At 38.3% G+C, this 23,576-nt stretch overlaps 1 protein-coding gene across 3 annotated transcripts in view; it reads left to right on the forward strand.

Annotated features, from left to right (window-relative positions):
* Window positions 1-11,771: 11,771 nt before the first annotated feature.
* Window positions 11,772-23,576, forward strand: part of TMEM236 (transmembrane protein 236) — a 35,670-nt gene continuing 23,865 nt past the window's right edge. The window contains exons 1-2 of one of the 3 annotated variants that reach the window (XM_055332083.1): window positions 11,772-11,886; window positions 12,359-12,459. In XM_055332083.1, the coding sequence (XP_055188058.1) occupies window positions 12,365-12,459 (95 nt within the window). In that variant the 5' untranslated portion in view covers window positions 11,772-11,886; window positions 12,359-12,364. Of the gene's footprint in view, window positions 11,887-12,304; window positions 12,460-16,976; window positions 17,228-23,576 lie in introns of those variants that run through there. The other 2 variants (XM_055332084.1, XM_055332085.1) reach the window with 2 other exon arrangements.

Genomic DNA, 23,576 nt, shown 5'->3' on the forward strand with positions numbered 1-23,576 from the left:
TGCTGTTGTGACTCTTGGATCAAAAAGGCTGACTATTATACAGTAATGCAGAGCCCAGTGAGAGCAGAGCTGTAGGACTTAAGGAGGAGGGACAGACTGACAGCGGTGGCTGGCACAGCAGGCAGGAAAGACAGACAAGAGGGATAGATGTCCTCTGCTCACTGGCCAATAATCCTCCTGTTGGCTGAACCCAGCTGGAATACTAAATGATAGGGAGAGGGACAAAAGGGAAATAGCCAGCATGTTAGAAACACATCTGGATTTGTCTCCGTCCATTCAGGCTGCTATAGTAGAACACCATAGACCGGGTGATTATAAACAGCAGAAGTTTATTTCTTACAGCTTTGGAGACTGGGAAGTCCAAGAATAAGGTTCTGGCAAGATTCAATGTCCAGTAAGGACTCACTTCCTGATTCATAGAGGGCTAAGTCTTCTTCCTGTAAGCTCACATGGCAAGCGGAGGGGGATTTACGCTTCTTCAGGGTCTCTCTTGTAAGGGTACCAATCCCATTCACAAGGGCTCTGCTCATATAACCTGATCACATCTCAAAGGCCTCACTGCCTAATGCCATCAGGTTATGGGTTAGGATTTTAAGATGAATTTTAGGGGGATGCACTTTCATTCTATAGCAGGATCAGAGCATGCCTTGTCATTTAATGCAATTTGATTTCCATTTGAAAAAGTTACTAAATATTTCCTCTATCAGTTATCATGCCTATTTTATGAAAAGCCAAAGTGTGTTCCAGTTATATTCCAGTTAACTGTTTAATATTCATATTGCTAGGAATTTATGTGAAGTACTGAATTTAAATCATCAGTAGGTGGTGCTGCTGAGATTGAATCCTGAAAAATCGAAACTAGACATTTAGCTGCAGTTTTATCTAGAATTCAGACAGGTTATTTGGGAAATAATGTGACAATCCAGTCAGTTTCTGATTCCTTGTTTTTCATGGCATTCTGCAAAGCATTGATTTTTAGAATTTTGATTTAGTTACCATATAGGCTATATTGGATTTGCCCAACAATCAGGAGCAGCAACCAAGGTATCTCTGCAGAATCTCTAGGATGAGCATGTTATAGAACTCTGATAATGTTCTGACCTGCTGTGCTGGGGGTTGGGAAAGGTAACTATTGCCTTGTTCTAATTTACTTTTAGAGATCTAAGCAATGAATCATAATGTGTACCAAGATTTTTTAAACAGTTCCATTTGAGTTCTCTGGAGAAGAATTAGACGCAAGGAACTTCACTTTGTTTCTGGCAGCACCATCTCATGAGACAAATAGGAGCAATGATTTGTTGACCTACCAAGATACCATTTTCCTGTCATGCTTCAGAAAACAGTAGTACGGGCCTTAACCAATAGGAGTAGGTCCATAAAACCCATAGAGTTGTAAAATGTCTAGCCTGACATGAATTTTAAAGATTGAAGTCTACCACTCAAACTAGGTGCTTGGTAAAATACACATTTTCAGGCCATTTGCCTGGAGGTTCTGATTTAGTTGATTTTGAGGTATCCTGGAAATCTATAATTTAGCAAGTATCCTGAGTGATCCTTATGGTCACACTACTTTGGAAACACTAATATATGTAGCTTCCTTTTGACTTAAATGTCCTTACATACTGGGCCTGAAACTTCACAAACATTTTAGGGTCACAGTTACCTGGGACTTTCTCCCAGAAAAATATTCCTACCTGGAGCTTTACATATAATTCCAGGTGCTTCAGAGATGCTTAGAGTCCATTTTACATCACTTACCTAACAAACCCTCATCTTATAGAATCATTTTAAAATTCCCAAGGCTAGATTTCAAGGTTTTCCGTAATCCAGGTCTACCCTAACTGATTGAGCCTTTTGCCTTATTATACCCATCATACTCAGGACCTGTAAAGATGAGCAAAATTTTCAGGTTATATTCCTGAACACATGGAAAAATTAAAATCAAAGGAACCAGTATGCTTTTCTTAAAGCCTATTTGAGTTCATCAAAATACAGAATATAATCTGGGCACCTGTGTGGCACAGTCTGTTAAGCACCCAACTCTTGGCTTTGGCTCAGGTCGTGATATCAGGGTCGTGGAATCAAGCCCTGCATCAGGCTCCACACTGAGCATGGAGTCTGCTTGTCCCTCCTCGCTGCGTCCTCCCCCTGCCTGTGCTTGCTTGCTTTCTCTTCTCTCTCTCTCTCTCTCTCAAGTAAATAAATAAAATCTCTTTAAAAACACAGAATATGACCTATTAAGGAAATGCTCCAGGTAGGTTTTATAGTTTGCAGTTGGCTTTTTCCGACTATATTGATCTGTCAAGGTATATATATTAATTTATTCTATTCTAGAGATAGCCATCTTGTTTAGAGCATAATTTGGAGTTGGCCAGGTCATACCATAGCAGAAGTCATTCTGGTACTACGGTGGTGAAGCAAGTGGATCAAGCCCCACGTCGGGCTCCCTGATAGGAGTCTTCTCCTTCTCCCTCTCCCCTTCTTCCTAACTTGCATGTGCTCACTTTCTGTCTCAAGTAAATAAATAAAATCTTTTTTAAAAACCAGAAATTCTATCTGGGCCATTGTCTCTGTGGTGGTGATTTAACCATTACATATTGTTTACTTCTATATTTATTATAATTAGCTAGATATTTATATGAAATTGGTTTATCCAAGTTTACAGAGTATTGGAAAAAAACTCATTATGGGGCAAGACAGTTTTTAAAAACACATGTAGGGGCACCTGGGTGGCTCAGTGGTTGACATCTGCCTTGGGCTCAGGTCGTGATCGAGTCCCACATCCAGCTTCCCATAGGGAGCATGCTTCTCCCTCTGCCTCTGTCTCTCTCTCTGTGTGTCTCTCATGAATGAAAAAATTTTTAAAAACAAAAACACATGCAGACAGTTTTAAGATATAAACATAGTTCTTCATATGTATGAAATTCTTATTTCTTTGATTCCCATTGCCTCATTTAATCAATAGCATAAGGTTGGAAATGGAATTCGGTAGTGGCAAGTGGACAGAAAAAAAGCATAGCAGGCCTGACTGCTGTCTTTTCAAAGTTCCATTTCCAAGGTTGGCCTTTGGCTTACATTTGGGAACTTGGATTTGGGCAGGGTTCCCACCATTCCCAGAATTGATAAGAGGGTCTCACTGTACCCAAGTACTTGCACAAATGATGTGGTTTATGCTGAATACCTGCCTTCCTTTGGGAGTCTGGAATTTGGGCATATGCCAGGCAGAGGGCATGGCATGATCAGCCCCCAGTAAAGGCTCCAGGCACTAAGTCTGATGAGTTTCCCTAGTTGGCAACATTTCACACATGCCACAACTTGTTGCTAGGGGAATGAAACTCACTGTGTTACTCTACTGAGAGGAGGCTCTTGGAAGCTTGTACCTGGTTTCCCCTATACTTCACCACCCCAAGCACCTTTTCCTTTTGCTGATACTGTTTGGAGTCCTTTTGGTGTAATAAATTATAGCCCTGTGTACAACATGCTAAACCCTGTGAGTCCTCCTAGTGAACCATCAAAACTGGGGGTGGTGCTGGGAGCCCTTGCAATGCAGCAAAGTACTGTACCTGCCTTAAGGAGGTCATAAATGTGTAAGGAAATAAAACATGTACATTTAAAAGTACAGCACAAAGTAAACTTCAGTAATGTGTTAAGTACTGTAAGAAGAGGTGGTGCTAATATTGCAACTGGGAAATCAGATATAAGCACTAAACATTTTAATGCTTTGGAACAAAACATTTTCCCCAGTTTTATTGAGCTACTAACAGACATATAAATAATTACACAAAATATATACAATTTTGTGAGTTTGGATACAAGTATACACATCTATATTACCATCACCACAATCAAGGTAATGAACATATCCATCACTGCTCAGAGTGTCCTGGTATTGTTTTGTTGTTTCTGTAGCAAGAACACTTAACGTGAGATCTGTCCTCTTAAGAAATTTGTAAGTGCAAAATACCTTATTGCAAATTATTGGCATAATGTTATGTAGCAGATCTCTGGAACTTAACCTTATAGAACTGTAACTTCATCCCCATTGAACATGAACTTCCCATATCTCTCTCCATGCCCTGATAACCACTATTCTACATTCAACTTCTGTAATTTGACTACTTACTACATTTTTCTGTTTTTAAATTGAAGTTTAACATGCAGTGTTGTATTAATTTAGGACATAAAACATAGTGATTTAATGATTCTGTACATTACTCAGTGCTCACCACAATTGTAGTCACCATTTGTCACAGAATGTTGTTACAATATTATCATATTCCCTATACTGTTCTTTTCTGTGTACATATTTACAATATTTTATAACTAGAAGTTTGTACCTCTTAATCCCTTTTATCTATTTCACCCATCCCCACTACACTTCCCCTCTGGCAACTACTAGTTTGGTCTCTGCATTTAAAAGTCTATTTTTTGGTTTGTTTTTGTTTTTTAGATTCTGCGTTAATGAAATTACGTGGTGTTTTTCTCTGACTTATTTCATTTAGCATAGTGCCCTCTAGGTCTATCTATGTTGCTGTAAATGGCAAGATCTCATCTTTTTTTATGGCTGAGTAATGACGTAGGGGGTGTGTGTGTGTGTGTGTATTTATATACCACATTTTTATCCATTCATCTATTGATAGATACTTGGGTTGCTTCCATATTTTGGCTATTTTAAATAATCCTCCAATAAACATTGGTAAGGGGATGGTCTAGTTTCATTCTTTAGCATATAGGTGTCCAGTTTTCCCCAACACCATTTGTTGAAGAGACTGTCCTTTCCCCTCATGTATTTGTGCTCCTTTGTTGTGGATTAATGGACCATGTAAGGATAGGCTTATTGTGAGGTTCTCTGTTCTGTCCCATTGACCTAAGTGTCTGCTTTTGTGCCAGTGCCATCTTGTTTTGATTACTACACCTTTGTAATGTATCTTGAAATCCGGGATTGTGATATTCCAGTACTATTCTTCTTTCTCAGGATTGCTTTGACTGTTCAGTCTTTTGTGCCTCCATACAAATTTTTTTCTTATTGATTCTAGGTCTGTGAAAAATACTTTTGATTTTTTTTTTTTTTTTTTTTTTACTTTTGGTGTTTTGATAGAGATGGCAATGAATCAGTAGATTGCTTTGGGTAGCGTGGACATTTTAACAAATTAATTCTTTTAACCCAAAGCATGGAATATCTTTCCACTTATTTGTGTCATCTTCATTCAGTTTCTTTCATCAGCATCTTATAGTTTTCAGAGTACATGTCTTTCATTGCCTTGGCTAAGTTTGTTCCTGTGGGGGGAAAAAGTTTATTCCTATGGGTTTTTTTTTTTTTTGGTATGATTGTAAATAGGATTGTTTTCTTAATTTCTCTTTCTGATACTTCATTGTTAGTCTATACAAACACAATAGATTTCTGTATATTAATTTCGTACCCTGCACATATACTGAATTCATTTTATAAGTTTTTTGGTGGAGTCTTTAGGATTTTCTTTATTCAAGTATCATGTCATCTGCAAATGCTGACCGTTTTACTTCTTCCTTACCAATTTGGATGTCTTTTATTTCATATTATTGTCTGACTGCTGCAGCTGGGACTTAAGTAGTCTGTTGAATAAAAAGTTATAAGAGCAGGCATCTTTGTCTTATTCCTAATCTTGGGAAAAATCTCTGTTTTTCACCATTGAGGATTATATTAGCTATGAGCTTTTCATAGACAGCCTTCATTATGTTGAGGTATGTTCCCTCTAAATCTATTTCATTGAGAGTTTTTATTATTAATAGATGTACTTTGTCAAATGCTTTTTCTGCATCTATTGAGTTGATCTTATGACTTTTTGTTTTATTAATGTGGTGTATCACATTGATTTATGAATATTGAACTACCCTTGCATCTCAGGAATAAATACTACTTGACTATGATTAATGATTTTTTAAAGTATATTGTTGGATTCAGTTTGCTCTTATTTTGTTGAGGACTTTTGCATCTATGTTCATCAGAGATACTGGCCTGCAGTTCTTTTATACATCTTTAACTGGTTCTGGTATCAGGGTAATGCTAGCCTCATAGAAGGACTTTGGAAGTTTTCCCACTTTTCTGGTTTTTTTTGGATATTTTAAGAAGAATAGGTATTACCTCTTTTTAAAATGTTTTGTAGAATTTGCCTGGTGAAGCCATCTGGTCCTGGACTTTTGTTTGTTGAGAGTTTTTTTGATAACTGATTCAATTTCATTGCTAGCAATCAGTTTGTTCAAATTTTCTGTTTCTTCCTGATTCAGTTTTGGAAGATTGTATGTTTCTAGGAATTTATCCATTTCTTGTCCAATTTGTGGGCATATAATTCTTCATAATATTCTCTTACAATTGTTTGTATTTCTCTGGTATAGTTGTTCTTTCTCATTCATTTCTGATTTTATTTATTTGAGTCCTCTCTCTTTTTCCTGATGAGTCTGGCTAAAGGTTTATCAATTTTGTTTATCTTTTTGAAGAACCAGCACCTGGTTTCATTGATCTGTTTTATTGATTTTCTTAGTTTCTGTTTCATTTATTTCTGCTCTAATCTTTGTTATTTCCTTCCTTCTGCTAGCTTTGGGCTTTGTTCTTCTTTTTTAGCTCCTTTAGGTATAAGGCCAGTCAGTTAATTTTGTTAGGAGCAGAGGTATGACAGACTGGACTGGAGTAGGAAAGAGAAAAGGCACCAGCTGGCACTTTTATTCTTGGAGAAATCTCCTATAGATCTCTTCCGCTATAGGGCATGTTCTGAGATTAGTAAATAAATCTACTTCATTTTTCAAACTTCTATTTCTATGCTGTCTCAGCAGGGTTATTTATTATTTTAGCTCTTTAAGGACAGGGACTGTTTCCTCTTGCTCTCCCTGGTCTAAACACACTGGTTTTTAAAATGCCTGGAATTAAACTTCACCGATTGTAAAAGCTCAAGAGGTTAAGCTTCACTGGGTCTTAAACTAAATATTATGGGACTTGTCTTCCCAGTGTAGGTCCCCGGTGCCTGGGGGTGTGTGGTCTGAACCTCTTCCTTCGCCTGGTTTGTGGGTTCCCTTCCATTTGTGGTTCTAAACTGTGCCTTTCCCCTTCCTACTCTTTTACATGTGGCCTCTCTAAGATTAATTGTGGAAGTTCTGTTCTGCGAGTTTTGCGGTTCTTTTCACTGTTAGTTGTACAGATGTAGCTGTTATATTTGTGTGTCCATGAAATAAAGTGAGCTCAGGATCCTTCTCCTCTGCCATTTTCCTCTGAACTCTCCTCTATATTTGATTTTTTTGATGCTTTCATGTAAGAGGAATCATTCAATATTTTTGTCCTTCTGCAATTGACTTATTTCACTTAGTATAAAATTCCAGGTCCACCCATGTGCTGCAAATAGTAGGATTTCCTTTTTTTTTTTAACACCAAATAATATTGCATTGTATGTATACGTGTGTGTGTGTGTGTGTGTGTGTGTGTGTATCTATATCCATTTGTCTGTTAAGAACACCTGGGTTATTTTCACAACTTAGCTGTTGTGAGTAATGCTGTTGTAAGTAATTCATTCGGATGTATATCAGAAGTAGGATTGCCTATTCACATGGTGGCTCTATTTTTAATATTCTGAAGAACCTCCATAATATTTTCTATGGTGGCTACACCATTTTGCATCCCCACTAACTATACAAAGTTTCCAATTTCTTCATATCCATCATTATCAGCTGCATTATTTTTGGGCTGTGTGTGGAATAATAGCCATCCTAACAGGTGTTGTCATGTTCCAGATTTTAGGGGAAAAGATTTTGGCTTTTTACCATTAAGTGTGATGTGAGCTTTGGGCTTTTCATATATGGGTTTTATTGAATTCAGGCAAGTTCCTTCTATACCCCTTTTATTTTTTTTGAGAGTATCATGAAAAGTACTGAATTTTATCAAATAATTTTTTGTACTTATATAAATGATCATGTAATTGTTTTTTGTCTTTCATTTCTATTAATGTGATATGTCACATTGTTTGATCTGTGTATGTTAGTCCATCTTTGCATTCCAGGGATAAACCTCACTTGGTTATGGTGTGTGAATCCTTTTAATGTGCTGTTAATTCTGCTAATAATTTGTTGAGGATTTTTACACTCATGTTCATCAAGTATATTTGCCTATAGTTTTCTTGTGGTGTTTTGTCTGGTGGCATTATGAGGGTGATTGCTGGCCTATGAAATGAGTTTGGAAGTGTTCTGTGTATTTTTTGGAAGAACTTAAGTTTACTATTAATTATTTTTAAATGTTTGATAGAATTCACCTATGAAACCCAGGTCCAGGGCTTTTTTTTTTTTTTCTGGAAGTTCTTGATTATTGATCAATCTCTGTATTTGTTATTGATCTGTTTAGTCTTTCTGTTTCATCCTTTTTTTGAGAAAGAGAGAGAATGTGCACATGCATGTGAATAAGGGAAGGGTCAGAGAGAGAGAGAGAATCTTAGGCAGTTTTCCTGCCCAGTGCAGAGTGTGATGCAGGGCTTGATCTAATGACCCTGAAATCATGACCTGAGCCGAAGTCAGGAGTTGGACACCTAACCAACTGAGTCTCCCATGTGCCCCTTTTTGTTTTATCTTGATTCATTCTTAGGTTTTATATTTTTAAAAATTTATCCATTTTTTCTCAGTTGTCCAACTTTTCATCATATAATTGTTTATGATAGTTTCTTATGATATTTTTATTTCTGTGGCATCAATGGTAATGTCTCATCCCTCTTTTTGGATTTTATTTATTTGAATCTTCTCTCTTTTTTTCATACGTAGTCTAGCTAAGGTTTTGTTGACTTTGTCTTTTAAATACCAACTCTTAGCTTTATTTTTGTATTTTTCTATTCTTTATTTCATCTATTCTCTGACGTTTATTATTTCCATCCTTCTAACTTTGGGTTTAGTTTGTTGTTCTTTTGCTAGTGGCATGTATAAATTTAGGATGCATGTTTAAGATCTTTCTTATCACTATAACTATAACTCTTAGTACTTTTTTTGCTATATCCCTTAAGCTTTGGTATGTTGTGCTTTTGTCTTCATTTGTCTCAAGATATTTTAAAATCTCCTTTGATCTTCATATTTGAGTATTGTATTTCTGTAGCTAGACTACTTTCTTGAGCACAGAAAATGTACTTCTTTATTCTATCAGGAATCTTTACCTGAACCTCCATGTTGCTGTCCTCTTTGTTTCCATATGACTTGGTTATACATGTCTCCTTGCTCTTCTGTTGAAATCACTTGTGGAAATGTCTGTCCATTCAAGTAGACTGTAAGCCTGTAAAGGCAGAGAGTGTGTCTTGGTCATCTTTTTACCCCAGCTTAAGCACGAAAGCTAGCATAGAGAGTCCATTCAGTTCATTTGTGAATTCATTCTGCCTCTCAGCAAATACTTATTGAGATCTTACCATATGCCAAGCACTAGTCTAGGTTTGAGTATATAACAGAGTCCAAAATTGTTAAGAGTTTCTGCTCTAAAGAAACCTAAGTTTCAGTTGAGAGAGCAGATAATTTATATAATAAGTCAAATAAATATTATGTTATTGTTAAGTAATAGGAAAAATAAAAGAGGGAGAAGAATAGGAAATTGATGAGGTGGGTATGTCAAAATTTTGCATAAGCAATCTCACAGTGAAAGTGTAATTTATGTTAAGACCTAAGGAAAGTGAAGTAGTTGACTCTCTATGTTTTGGTGTGGGAGCGGAGAATAGGAAGGACAAAAGCTTCATAAAGGATAAAGCCTGCATATCTGGTGTGTTTGGAAGACATTGAAGAAAGAGAGGAAGAGTAATGGGAAATTAAGTTACAAAGGTGGTTGGGGGATTGTGGGAAGCCTCAAAAATTTTGGTAAAGCCTTGGGCTTTTACTCTAAATGAGATGTGAAGCCACTGGGGGGCTTTGGACAGAGAAGAGATAAGTCAACTTACTCATGAAATGTTTTTGGAACTAAATGGGACCAATATGCATTGTACAGGAAGACATATAACTTGTATGCCTTTATAGTCTAGGTTTTAAAAGCAGTAATTTAGGTTAGAAGACTCCAAATCTGTAATATCTTTAAAAATACTGATTTAAAATCTATGGTTGAAACAAAACAAAACTTCCACCACCCAGTGGAGTTAGGGAGCACTACATTTAAGCAAACCATTTGGAAATTTTATCCTTTATCTACATTAAGCAAAATAACTGAATAGTTGTCATTTCTGTGTACTTTGCAAAAATATGGTGATGTCTAGTTATTTTATCTTAAATAAAAAAAAATTGAAGAGCCGCAAACTTATCAAGTCCTTAGCCGCAAAGATTTAGGAAATATAGGTTAAATCATTTTGTGAACTTTGGGATGAATATACAGTAATTAATTAGGGCTGCATCTACATTTAAATAGGATTATTTCTTGGCTGAAATTTGTTATTTTGGAATATTGAAAGGCTAGCCCAGGTTGTTGTAGTCTCTTAAAATATAAAATCTGAGACTACGTTGTACAGAATGAAGTGACTTCCTCTTTTCTTTCATAGTCTATTTTTACTTACTAGCTCCCACTTATATGCCACTACACACAATTTGTGTAATGGGAAATCTTAAATCATCTCCCTTCCTTCCTTCCTTCCTTCCTTCCTTCCTTCCTTCCTTCCATCCATCCTTCACTTCTTCAAAATTTTGAGATCTGGACAATTTTTTTAAAAGATTTTATTTATTCGTGAGAGAGGGAGAGGGAGAGGCAGAGACACAGGCAGAGGGAGAAGCAGGCTCCATTCAGGGAGCCCTACGTGGGACTCGATCCCGGGTCTCCAGGATCACGCCCTGGGCTGAAGGTGGCGCTAAACTACTGAGCCACCCGGGCTGCTGGAGATCTGGACAATTTTAATAGAAAAAAATATTGCAGGGGAGCATGATTGTTTTAAAAAGTAAGGACGTTCTCCCAATTTTGTTTATTTCAAGAATAGAGCACTAAATAAATACCAGATACTAAAGGGTTGCAGAAGTGAATATGGTATTGTCTTTGCTCTCTTACAAAGTTGTTTATTTAGTAGCCAGGAAGATGAAACTATACTTTTTTTCCTATAATACAAATTGAATGTTATCTGGACTATGATCGCATAGCATTGGTAAAAGTTAAAAGGGGCATACTCAGATGGTAACATAATCTTCCTGAATTCTGGTTTGTTTGCTGACACTTGTTTATGAGGATCAGTACTGTATTTTGGAAATATTTTTTGGAAATTATAAATAATAAATTAGGCCCAGGAACATGCTTTCACCTCTTCCCAAGAATCTCCGTAGATCCAGCTTGATCTGTAGAGCTGTTTTACTGCCAGCAGCGCCGGCCTTTCTGCACATCAACCCCATACGATCACAGGAAACAAGCCACAGATATGCCAGAGCATTCCTGGCTGTCTGTACATTTTGTTTCACAGACCCTACACTGAAAACAATGAATAAGCCTTGAGATTACAAATGATCTTACTAACAATTTAGGAGACTTTCAATTTTTGACTTCCTGTGGGCAGGAAGGAAATGACAGTTGGAAGTGTGGAGAACAGGTGTTACCCTGGACAGCGTGATATCTTCTGCTTACTAAAATAAAAAACACTGCATCAACATTCCTACATGGAAGTGAGTTCTAACCACAAGACTCAGTCTTTCCACCACAGACCCAGCTCCAGAAAACCAGATCTGTTTCCTACCAGGAAGTTGTTAAACCCAGCATTAAAGAGCAGAGTAAGGGGCAGAGTTCTTTGAATCAGTCTTGGATGAATCCAAGTAAAGAATTTGGGGGTGTGAAAATGTCCCCTTCCTTGTCCTTTCAGTTACTGGCAGTGCAATTGCATGGAGGACTCGTCAGGGGACTTAGAAGGGAAAGAATCAGGATTGGCATAAACTGGTCTCAGCTGAAGGGTAGGTGATTTCAAACCCTCTCACATCTTTTTTTGTCTCTTTCTCCAAGTTGGGGGTCTAGCATTATTTCCTCCCAGTAGCTAAATGCTGCCATAATGGCATTCTTTTTCTTTGCCAAGCTAACTTGTTGCTCTATCCCTGGTGAAGGAATCTACCCTGCCTCCCAAACTGTTATGGACATTTTAGACAAATGGACACTTTAGAAGGGCTGAGGACTCTGAAATAATTGAAGGTTGTGCCTTGGTCCAGACAAAGAAACAGCCAGTTTTCTCCAGCCTCCTTTGTTAATGTTCAAATCCATGATGGAATATGCACTTTTGAGAGCATATGGACTAAAAAATGTTGGGAAAGATTATTTTTTAACACTGGAACTTGAGTCTTTGTGAATGCTTGGAAAGAGGTCTTTTCCTAACCTGCATCTTGAGATGAAGAAACTGCAATCCCCAGAGGCTTTGTTTCCTCTCTTCTCTAGAAAGCTATGGAACCATGGGTGCAGATGGAGACCTGGAGGCTGTATTTGGGACCATACAAGGAAAATGAAGCTCATAGGCTGAGTGAACAGATTGTTTTGGGGTAGGTAATACATGATTTTTCCTTCTGAAAGATTAGTGTGACAGCCAGGATTCCCTTGGAATAAAAGATGAGTTAGCTATTATCAAAGCTTAGCACATTCCCCCAACTGTCTACCACTTCTCTTACCCTTCATCTCCATCCATTCCTTCCACAAATTCCTATTTTTTGATAGATACTGTGCTGAGATATGATGATACAAGCAGTCTTTGCCTCCAGGGCGCTTCCAGTTTTGTAGAGGACCCAGTGCACAAACAATACAGGGAGGCAAGTGCTATGGTGTAAGTGTGGACAAATCCAGGAGGATTCAGAAGGTATTTTGACTCAAAGGAGGAAATGCTTATTTCTGTTTTTCTCCTCCTCTAAAGGAGAGCAAGGAAGGGTTTGAGAGAGGAAGAAACTCTTAGAGTGGAGCCTGAAGGATAAAGGCTATGCTTTTCCCATTCTCTTGTGAGATCAGAAGGTAATAAAATTCTGCCCTCATAGCCCATTCGGCAAACAGTTATTCAAGTTTCTCCTCATTTTCTGCTTGCCTCTTGGTTATTTCATTGCTCTTTAGTGCTGCCATTTAAGGGATAAGTAGAAGTGAGATTTATTTATGTTGCTTTCACTCAGAAGTGAGGGAAAACAAACTGATGGAGGAAAGATTTAAAAAATAGAACATAACATTTTTATTAAGCCAGAATTGCTTTGCTTAATTGATTTTTATTAATCAAAAATTATTTCCTAATTTTTATACTGGTGAAATATTACAGCTTTGCAAATATTAATCAAAAGTGAAAACTCCTTCAACCTATTCCCCAGGAGCAGCACTATTAACAGTTGATGAATGTATTCCTGATTTTTAATTTATGCTTCAATCTACAACTCTGATATTTTAAAACAAAAATGAGATTGTGCCATTCACATTGTTTTATGTAGCTTCTGCAACTTGCTTCTTTCCTACCCCTCTCTCAACTCTCTACATCATGAACATTCTTAGTACTAATTTCCAAAGAAAATGTCATTATATGACACAGAGAAGGTTGCTGTAGTAATATATGGATATTGCTCTGAGTAAAAAGAAAAATCAATTTGGCCAAAACTTAACTCCTTTGGGAAGCCCTCTCTGATCAACTCTACTTCGATTTTTCTCGATACTTTCTTCTGAATCATGTAGTCTTTACATATTCTTTTGGTATAATGTTTGACTTCTGCTCATAAACATATTCCTTTCTTGTACTCAAGCCCTTTTGGTTGCCAAGAACAAAGAGCCCATTTGTAAGAATACACATGAACTGGAATGTTCAAGAACCGAGGGACTGGTGTCTCTTTGTGTGCTTATGTCTCCCTGTTCATCCCTTCCAGTCTTCTCACTCTCTGGGTTGGCTTCTTTACTGACTTTTCTGTTCCCTCACCACTTGGCTTCCATTTGTTCATCCATTCATTCAGCAAATAAGTACTGAAAGTCTCAACATAACCAGGGTAGTTCCTGGGTTGCTTTAATCCTGACTCCAAATCATGGCTTCCTTTTGTTCCACTTACCAAATTCTCCTTGTGCTTCTCAGTTCAAGGTTCTAAGCTTGGGCAAGTGGCCCAGTTTATGGAGGGATATTCTGTGGCCCAGGGCCTATTCATCCAGATGTGGCTAGAGGGGGGTGTGGAGGACTGTGCTTAGGAGAGCCCTTCACAGCCCTGACATGCCCAGCTCATTCCCTCAGTGTTCTCAGGTCTTACCTGTGCATCTGTGACATCTCCCTAACCAGAATGTAAATCAATACTGTATCTCTATCATGATCTGCTCATACAAAGTGTTCAATAAACAATGTTAACATAGGCACTCTTTACACGGAGGCGGGCTTGTTGTGGATAGAGGGTGAGAATCACAACCTCCCTCCTATTTAGAGAAAGCACAGCTAATTTTCAGAGCATTCTGTGCTGTAAGAACTGTGGGTCACATCACACGAATGTTGTCTTTGAAGGTAAAGGTGAAGACATATTAGGAACTGCTGGCAAATTATATCTGAGAAATATAAAGCGAGTGCCGTTTTAAAATTCCCATATTAGGGGCAGCCTGGGTGGCTCAGCAGTTTAGCACCGCCTTCAGCCCAGGGCCTGATCCTGCAGTCCTGGGTTTGAGTCCCACATCGGGCTCCCTGCATGGAGCCTGCTTCTCCCTCTGCTTGTGTCTCTGCCTCTCTCTCTCTCTCTCTCTCTCTCTCTCTCTCTCTCTCTCTCTCTCATGTGTGTCTCATGAATAAATAAAAATCTTTAAAAAATAAAATTCCCATATTTGGAAATAAAAATTGAGTACTTAAAATGGAATTAAAGACCCAGGCCAGAGTCCTTTTGCTTGGAGCCAGGCAATTTTATTCAACAACTATCTTCAACTGCCCAGGTCACAATTCCTATTAATTCATAAAATTTGTAGAAGAAATTATAACACAACATAGCACTGATGACTCAAGACAGAGGGCTAGGAGGTTAGAGTATAATTTGTACCTAGCTTCTCTTAAATAGAAAATTTTGTCAGGGATGATGTGATATAGAGAATCAATGACAATTATATGGTATTAGAAGCAGTTGGTGATAGAACTGCTGCTCAGATGGTTTTTCTACCCTGTCCTTTCACATTCTTGTTACCTGTCTTCCAGGTCTCTTCTTTCATTTGAGAGGACTTCTGCTAAACACCAGCAGAGTGGAGATTCTGGTTCAAGTAAAATAGATAGCTCGAGAAACAAATGGACTAATTCTGTTGCATAGGAAGGCAGGAGGCATTAATCCTCGAGCCACTACCAGAGTCCCAGGTGCACCGGGAGCCAGGCACACAGAACCCCTTGTACAAAGGGCCTGCCTGGGGAGAGAGGAACCCAGGGAGATACTGGTGTGCCTCAGGCTGTCAGCAGGCACAGGAAAAGCCATCTAAAGAAGCAAGCATATGGAAGAGTCAGAATCCGTATCTGTTGATGCGGTGCTCCCCTCATTCCTCTTTTTTGGTTGTAGCCAAGGCTCTCCCTCCTGTCCAGGTAGCTCTGTAGCTCCCTTACCTGGCTTCCCCACTTCCAGGTTGACGTTACTCCTTCCTCCACACCAGCACTCACTCCCCTTTCCAAAAGATCAAGTAAGTGGCTCTTCTGTTCAGAATACGTTGCTTTTTCACTGTTTGTCTCACACACTCACACACACACATACACTCACCCAAATCCTTCATGAAACGTTTATATTCTGACCCCAGCCAATTCTTATAACATCACCTGTCCCTACTTTCTGCCAATCAACAACACCAGATTCTCATTACCATCCAGCCTCCTGGCTTCTTTGTGTCTGGAATGTCACTGACACCCCAGAACCTGCCATCTGTCCTCCTCATCCTTATCTTTCCCTCCCCTTCCCACAGCACATAGAGGAAGTTGTCTGGGTTACCATAGCACTTAGATTTGTACTTCTGACCTCAGTGATTTTTGTTGTTCACAGGTTTGTTTTCTCCTTTGAACTTTGAGTATTTTTAGGGCAGATATCTTCTGTCCATTCACCTTCACACCCCAGGACCTAGCAAAAGCCAAGTGCTTGTTGCAGGTGCTCAAAGGTAGTTTTTGAGGAAGGATATTCATGGAGACGTTTGTTGTGTTTTAAATATTTGATATGCTTTTGGACTAGATATAGACAGCTCTTAATGTGTCAATCATGATAACAGGTTTCTAACATATGTTGGTTTCCTCACCATCAAAATAAAAATGTTAATCTATGTTATATAACAATTAATGTGTAAGAACAGATAGTTCAAGTACCAGGGAAAAATCTGGTTAGGAGATTGGCATGTGAATCCAAACACCCTTTTCAAGTGCTTTGAAGAAAAGTGAGGGGTAGTCTTCCTTGATAAAGATCCAGGTTTTGGGTATGTCTTTTTGCCTGAATTTGCTTAGATATAAAAATTGGGGATTGAATTACAGCTCTTCTCTCCTTTTTTTTTTTTTTAAGATTTTACTTATTCATGAGACACACACAGAGGCAGAGACATAGGCAGAGGGAGAAGCAGGCTCCCCACAGGGAGCCCCATGTGGGGCTTGATCGCACGGCCCCTGGCATCAAGACCTGAGCCAAAGGCAGATGCTCGACCACAGAACCACCCAGGTGCCCCTCTTCTCCTTTAACTCTAAAATTATATGATTCCAGTGGTTCTACTTAACAAGTGTTGAATATTACATATGTTTCTGTATGTGCTCAAATTAGCAGTCCAAGCTACACAGAAAGACCAGCTTTTTGCCAGTGCTGCAAGGCATATTCAGAAGTTCATTTGACTTTGAATAATGAACATGCAAACACATTAAATGATCATTTCCACAACTGTTCTGTTTCTTTAAGAGACCTCGCTTGTTAAGTTGGAAGATCATTGAACCATATGAGGGTCAATAAAAGAATAAAAAGTCACTGGTTAGTGATTTCAGTACAAGGAACTTGATCCTAGTTCACTATCAGTGTCCATATGCTGCTCACAGTCAAAGGGGGAGTGTTGGATCCTCAGCAGCTTGAACTTCCTCAGGATGGTTTCTGGAAGAATAATCAAGCTCCTGGTTTTTGAGCTGCTTGAGTTTGTGGCTTTCTCCACACCCACGCTTGTGATTATGGAACAGTTTGCCTATCAAAGCCTAACAGGTACCCCCGGAAAAACACATTATTGGCTGATTGTTTCCTGTTCCATTGCCTATGTGGCTTCAGTGACTCTACTGATTTGGGTTCCCATAAAAGTTCTCTTATACAAGAAGTATCGCCTTTACAAAAAAATTAAAGGATGGTAAGTAGAAGGGTTCTAAAGCAGGGAATCTCGGTGATGCTTTCAAAGATACTTTCTCAGGTATTATGTGTAAGGATATTAGCGTAGCACGAATGTACATAAGGTATATGCATTATGATTAGTGAGAAGTCATTATCACCATTTCTTTAAATGTGTTATTTTGGTGTCTTCCTTTTTTTTTTTTTAATAGGGGCATTATTCTGACTTGTAGCAAAAAGTTACACATGTTCATAAGCTTATAGTTAGCATGAGTCTATGATATTCTGAGTACTAGATGTTGGACCTAATTCCTCTGTTCACTGAACTGCATAAAGTTATCACAGTGAATTTATAGAAATCAGAACTGTAAATTTATAACATAGAATTTTACTTTTTTGTGAAACAAAGTAATGTCTGTTTTAAGATGTTTGCATTGTTTTGCAGGTCTAAAGCATCCTTTGACCCTTAACCAACTGAGATTTTTAAGCACCTGGTTTCTTTACTTAGATTTTAAAAAATGATACTTTACTATGTTAGTAAGTTCTTTTTCCCTCGTATGTGGTGGGGGGGGGTTACTTCAATAATAATTCAGAAATAATTTAAATAAATTAAGATATAATGTTAATTCAGCAGTAATTTGATGACTGTATCACCTGTATTGACTGAGTACAAATAATGTCTGATACTAATTTATTTTAACTTTTAGATCTGCAGATCATATTTTTACTCATCTGAGATTTTTTAGTTTTCTTTGCTAAGTTAAACCTTCTTTCATACGAATCTTTTATTTTAAAGTCAAACAACATCAACACATTTGAAAAGCAAGCAGCTGGGAATTGTAACAAGGGCAGGAATGTGAAAATTATAGAGAAAGTGGTCTAGTTGTATCAGGAGGGTAAAGAAGAGGAGAACTGAAATGTGGAATTCATGAGCATTCTCTGGTGCCAATTCTAGATATAGCTCCACAAATCTTGCTGGGAGACTTTCAGTTCCTTGAGGGCAAAGATCTAGAAGGGTTTCGGGAATAAACCATTTGGTTGACACTGTGTTTATTGGTGGAGTTTAGGGATTTTCCAAACCTTGCCCCAAAGTCTCATGATTACCTAAGGAGCAGGTTTAGAGCTGAGCTAGGCCCTTCACTCCTCACACCACCAGGAGTTGCTTTGACTGTCCAGGACTCCTTGCTTGACTGGGAGTTTTGAGGGAAGGGTGGAATATCCAAATGACTGTAGGAACCATTGGTTTACTCCCACCCAGGAAGGCACTTCTTGATTTTATTTAATTTTTTCACATTGACTCAAATCCCTAGGACTCTAGTTTCTGAATATCAGTCAGGCAACAAACCTTCCATATCAGTTATTATCATCATCTTAAGTTATAACTGCTTCTTTACTGATCACGTATATGCTAAGAGATTTACATGTGAATTTCATTTCCTTTTATACCACTTTGTGAATTAGGTATTTTCCTGACTTTTTCATTATTATTCCCAAGAGGAAACATGATTCGAGAGGCTTTGCAACTTCCCTGGTCATTTAACTAGTGAATGAAAGGACCAAACTTTGGACCTCCATCCATTTGACTCCATAATTGGTACTTCTAACCACTCTCCTAAACTGTCTTTGAATGACAAGATCCCAATCTGCTGGGTTTAGTTGAGGGCAAAGAAGAGAATAGTCTTTCATTTCTGTACTCTCCAGTACACATTTTGTTTTACAAATTTGGATCCTGTGCTCCCTTCTGCTAATGAGTCTTGGGCTTTTGCAGTTATAACTTCCAGTGAATTCTTTGGGGAAATACTCTTCTGGCCTTTCATTTTCTTTTGTAGGTGTGGCTGACCTAGGTGTTCTAAATAGACACAGGTTATCTATAATTTCAGCACAACTGTGAAACTATTTCCTCATGGCCTCATTCATGAGCACTGTCATATTGCTATCTCTTACTGGCATAGAAGAGAAGAGTTACCTAGCACTATTCTAGGAGCTTTACACATTCTATACTATTAAATTTAAGCTTTATGACAGTCTGATGAGGTGTATGCTAGTGTTCTCATTTTATAGATAAAGAAATGGAATCTCAAATAAGTGATCAACTTTGTCAGGTAATAAAGTTCATAAGCGGTGGAGCTGGGATTTGTAAACCCAGATTGGTCTGAATCTATGCCATTTCCTTTATCTTGTATAACTTTTCCTTTATTTTTTTTTCCTATCTTTGAGTGCCAAGTGTATTTTAAGATCAGTGCAAATCTTTTGGTGTCATTAAGATATATTCTCTCCAATGATGTATATTTGATTGTACATCAAATTGTATACTATATGATTCTCAACATTATATTTATGGATATTTTAATATATGTGGTAATGTAGAGTGTTGATCTTAATTGCTAGATAAAGATGATGCAAAAATAATTGGTATTATAAAAAGTAGGAATTGAAATAATGATTTCTGAAGAATGCTTAAATAGTTGTTTATGCAAAATTTTATAGATCCTTAGCATTCACAGATAGATTGTTGATGAGCCTATTTGAGGACCTCCCTGTAGGTTCATGATGGCATTATTAGCCTCATGAATTTGGTATTCAGGAAAGAATGAGTCATCCAACTAGTAAAGAGTTTGCCCTGGCCGTACAGCTGAGAGGTACAGACCTGAGTTGAAATCCCAGCTTTGACAAGTGACTGTGAGGACTTCTGTGAGTTATTTAAATTCTTTGAATTTTAATTTTCTCGTGAGCATTACAGGGACAACCTAGCTTTTTCACTTGAGTGTTGTTTTAAGAAATGGAATAAGATAATGAGTTCCAAGCATAATGCCTGGCACATAGTATGGATTCAATGAATATTATTGTTATTACCTCAGGCTGAGTTTAGTATTTCCATTTAAAATATGATCTTGTTTAGGAGCACCTAGGTGAATTAGTAGGTTAAGTGTCTAACTCTTGATTTCAGCTCAGATCATGATCTCAGGGTTGTGGGACTGAATCTTGTTTTGAACTCCATGCTGAGCGTGGAGACTACTTAAGATTCTCTCTCCTCTGCTTCTCCTCACCCCATCCCCCCCAATTAAAAACCAAAAAAAAAAAAAAAACCCCCCCCAAAAAAAACCCATGATCTTTTTAAATTTTCTGAATGACTCTGAGAAGTGGTAGAGGTAATGATCAAAAAATGATGAATACAATTATAAATGCCATAAATGATACTCCTTGAATTTGGAAAATCTGGTAGGTCTCTTTATCCTTTGAAAAAATGAAGACCAATATAATAATACCATGAGTATCTTGCAAAGTATTTGACATTCATATAGTGCTTTTTGTGTTTTTTTTTTCTCACTTAACCTGAATGCCAGTGTTGTGAAATTGACCAAATGGATATAATTCCTATTTTGTAAGGAGGGAACAATGCCAAAGAGCTTAAGACATGTACACTAAATCAGCAGTAGAATCTGAACTTTAATCCAGTACTCTTTCCTTTACTCTTGTGAAACACTTCATTCTCTTTAGAATGATTGTTCCTTTTTAGGGATGCCTGTCATAATTCATAATAGACTAGGGAGATGATTTGAGGAATGAGGAAAAGCTATTTATATACACACCACATTGTATATCCCAGTAAATAAGAGAGCCTGGGAATATCAGTGAATGTGTGAAACCATTGAGCTACAGGGCTAGTCTGCAACTGGAGTGATCGATCTCAATGAAGAGGGTACCTGGGGACAGGATAATAATGGAGGACGTGTAGGGATTCCCAGAAAGCCTTGGGACCCAGGGATGCATTTCAGGAATTCTCTCAAATCTTTCAGAGTACAATTACCTTAGATTATGACATGTCAGGAATTCCGGGCAGTGCCACATTTGAAATACATCAACATTTGGGACTACATTTTGCCTTGCTTAAGTCCTTAACCTATTTTTTTTAAGATTTTATTTTTTTATCAGGGAGTGAGAAAGAGGAAGAGAGCACAATCAGGGGGAGCAGCAGGCAGAGGGAAAAGCACACTTTCTGCTGAGCAGGGAGCCCAATGTGGGGCTTGATCCTAGGACTCTGGGATCATGACCTGAGCCAAAGGCAGATACCACCCAGGTATCCCAGTGCTTAACCTATTAGACAGGATTTGCTGTTGATTTGTGGTAGTAATTGTAGTTGTAGTAAAATAAAAGAAGTACTTATCAAAAGCTGTTCAATAGTAGCACTATGTACCAAGCATAGTTATAAATACATTGCCTATATTGTTTTAGCTTATTCTCTAACCTTTATATGTGAGAACACTTAGAGCACCCATCTGACAAATGAGGACACTGGGGCACAGAAGTTCCAAGACCATGCAGCCAGTGAGTGAGCTGTGGAGCCAACACTGACCACAGGGTGCTCTGTCCCCAGAGCCTTGTCTCCCAAGCACCTTACTATTCCACAGCAGCACATGCAGGTTACATGCACCGTGATAATAATACTTGGGCACTGCTGGACAGGCTGAATAAACTGAAGGAAGTAGAGCTTGCTCTTTTCAGGACTGGGAAAGTCATTAGTAAGTTACCATGAACTAAACGCTGGTGCTTCACAGTTACTTCTTCCGCGAGCACTCTTGTTTCTTTCAATGTATCTGTCCATCTTCTATTCACTGGCAATAATTTTGTGATACTTGACTATAGGCTTTTTCTTTCTTCCCCCACGATATCCAGTAAATCAGGAGTATATTTACTTTTGCTTTTCTCTCCCACTTTGAGCAGTAAGTCACCAGATTCCATTAAATCTTCCTCTTTCATCTCTCTTGCATTACCTCTTTGTTCTCCATGACTGTTTTCCTCACCCGAGTTAGGCACTAACTTCCAGGGCCATCATCATACATGGGACATGGCTCCCCAAATTTTCATATATTCAAAACCAAGATCAGATCATTTGTCCTGGTTGTTTTGTTCAAGGAAGCATGAAGAACATTTTATTAACCAATGCTGGGGCTCTGATACCCTAGTTTTTGTGTCTTTAATTATGAAAATAGTCTTCCTTATTTCCATATATGAAAATAAAATCTGCCATCATGAAAATTCCTCCCCATCTTTTCTGTAGACTTCATGTCCTCTGTCCTCCCTTTATATGCTAGTGAATTTGGCCATGTCCAGGAACTCTGCCCAATTACCCCCACTCCCAATTTTCTAGAACCCCCTAGGACCCCCTTTCTTTTTAAGTAGGCTCCATGTCTAACATGTCTAACATGGAGCCCATGGGGCTTGAACTCACGACCCTGAGATCAGACCTGAGCTGAGGTCAAGAATTGGATGCTTAACTGACTGAGCCACCTGGGTGTCCTCCAATTTCCCCCCTTTTATTGCTTTACAAGCACTCTAATTGTCTCATAATATAAAATGCCACTTATATGATGATTCCCAAAATTGTGTCTCCAGGGGTGACTTAGAGGAAAGTGTGTATATTAAAGTTTTTCAAATATTTGAAAGTAGCGACATCACCCTGCCATCTCATGCACACCCCATGGCAGTCTCCTAAGTCTTCTGTGGTGCGCAGGTTTCATCAGGTATTCTTGTCCTGTGATTTCTGGACCTTTTACCCTTTTGGATATTTCCTTGGGATGATGACTGGCTTGTTAATTTTCAGATGATCTCATTGATACCCTGATGTCCTGTTGATGCAACTCAGCTTCAGCCATTGGTGTGATGTATTGACTTCAACTAGAACTGTGTCACTTTTATAAGGAGTTTCAAAACTGAGGGTGTGACTTCTAGAAAAACTTGCTCTCATTGCAGTTACCTCATCTTGTGCTGAGGCAACTTCCATGGCCTTTAAGTGCTACAAAGTCAGAGTGTGCCTTATGTATCTTTCCGTCCCAGGAACAGAGTATAGTTCACATATTTAACAACAGTTTATATGAATGGATGAATGCAGAACTTGACTTATAGTATGAGCTCACTGGGGATAGTGTCAAGAAGAAGTGTTATTTTTTGTTGGGAAGTTAATGGCAGATCATGGGAAGTCTTGAAAGACAAGGAAGGAAACTTTGACTTGAAGAGCTAGGTGATAGAGAATGTGTACAAGTTTCTGAGCTTAGAGTGGTTTCCCAAGTTATTATCTGACCTGTTCCACTCACCATACTTTCTCTATGAGAAACCTCAGGGCCATAAGTCTTCCTTCCTGCACAAATAGGAAACTTTAGCTTACCATGGCTGAGGTCTTTCTATGTAGGCCTACTCCTGGGGGAGTCTCTTTCTAAAATTTACTCCAGATGCCCACAGAGCTCTACTGGTAGTGACCTAACTCATCCTTCCATCTGGAACTTACACCACATCCACAAGTCCTTCTCCTTAGGCATTCTACAGCCTTGCACTAGTCTAGCATGAGTACACCTTCAAAGATGTGTCTGTGGGTG

This window comes from Nyctereutes procyonoides, unplaced genomic scaffold (genome assembly GCF_905146905.1).
Source record: "Nyctereutes procyonoides isolate TBG_1078 unplaced genomic scaffold, NYPRO_anot_genome, whole genome shotgun sequence".
Lineage (NCBI taxonomy): Eukaryota > Metazoa > Chordata > Mammalia > Carnivora > Canidae > Nyctereutes > Nyctereutes procyonoides.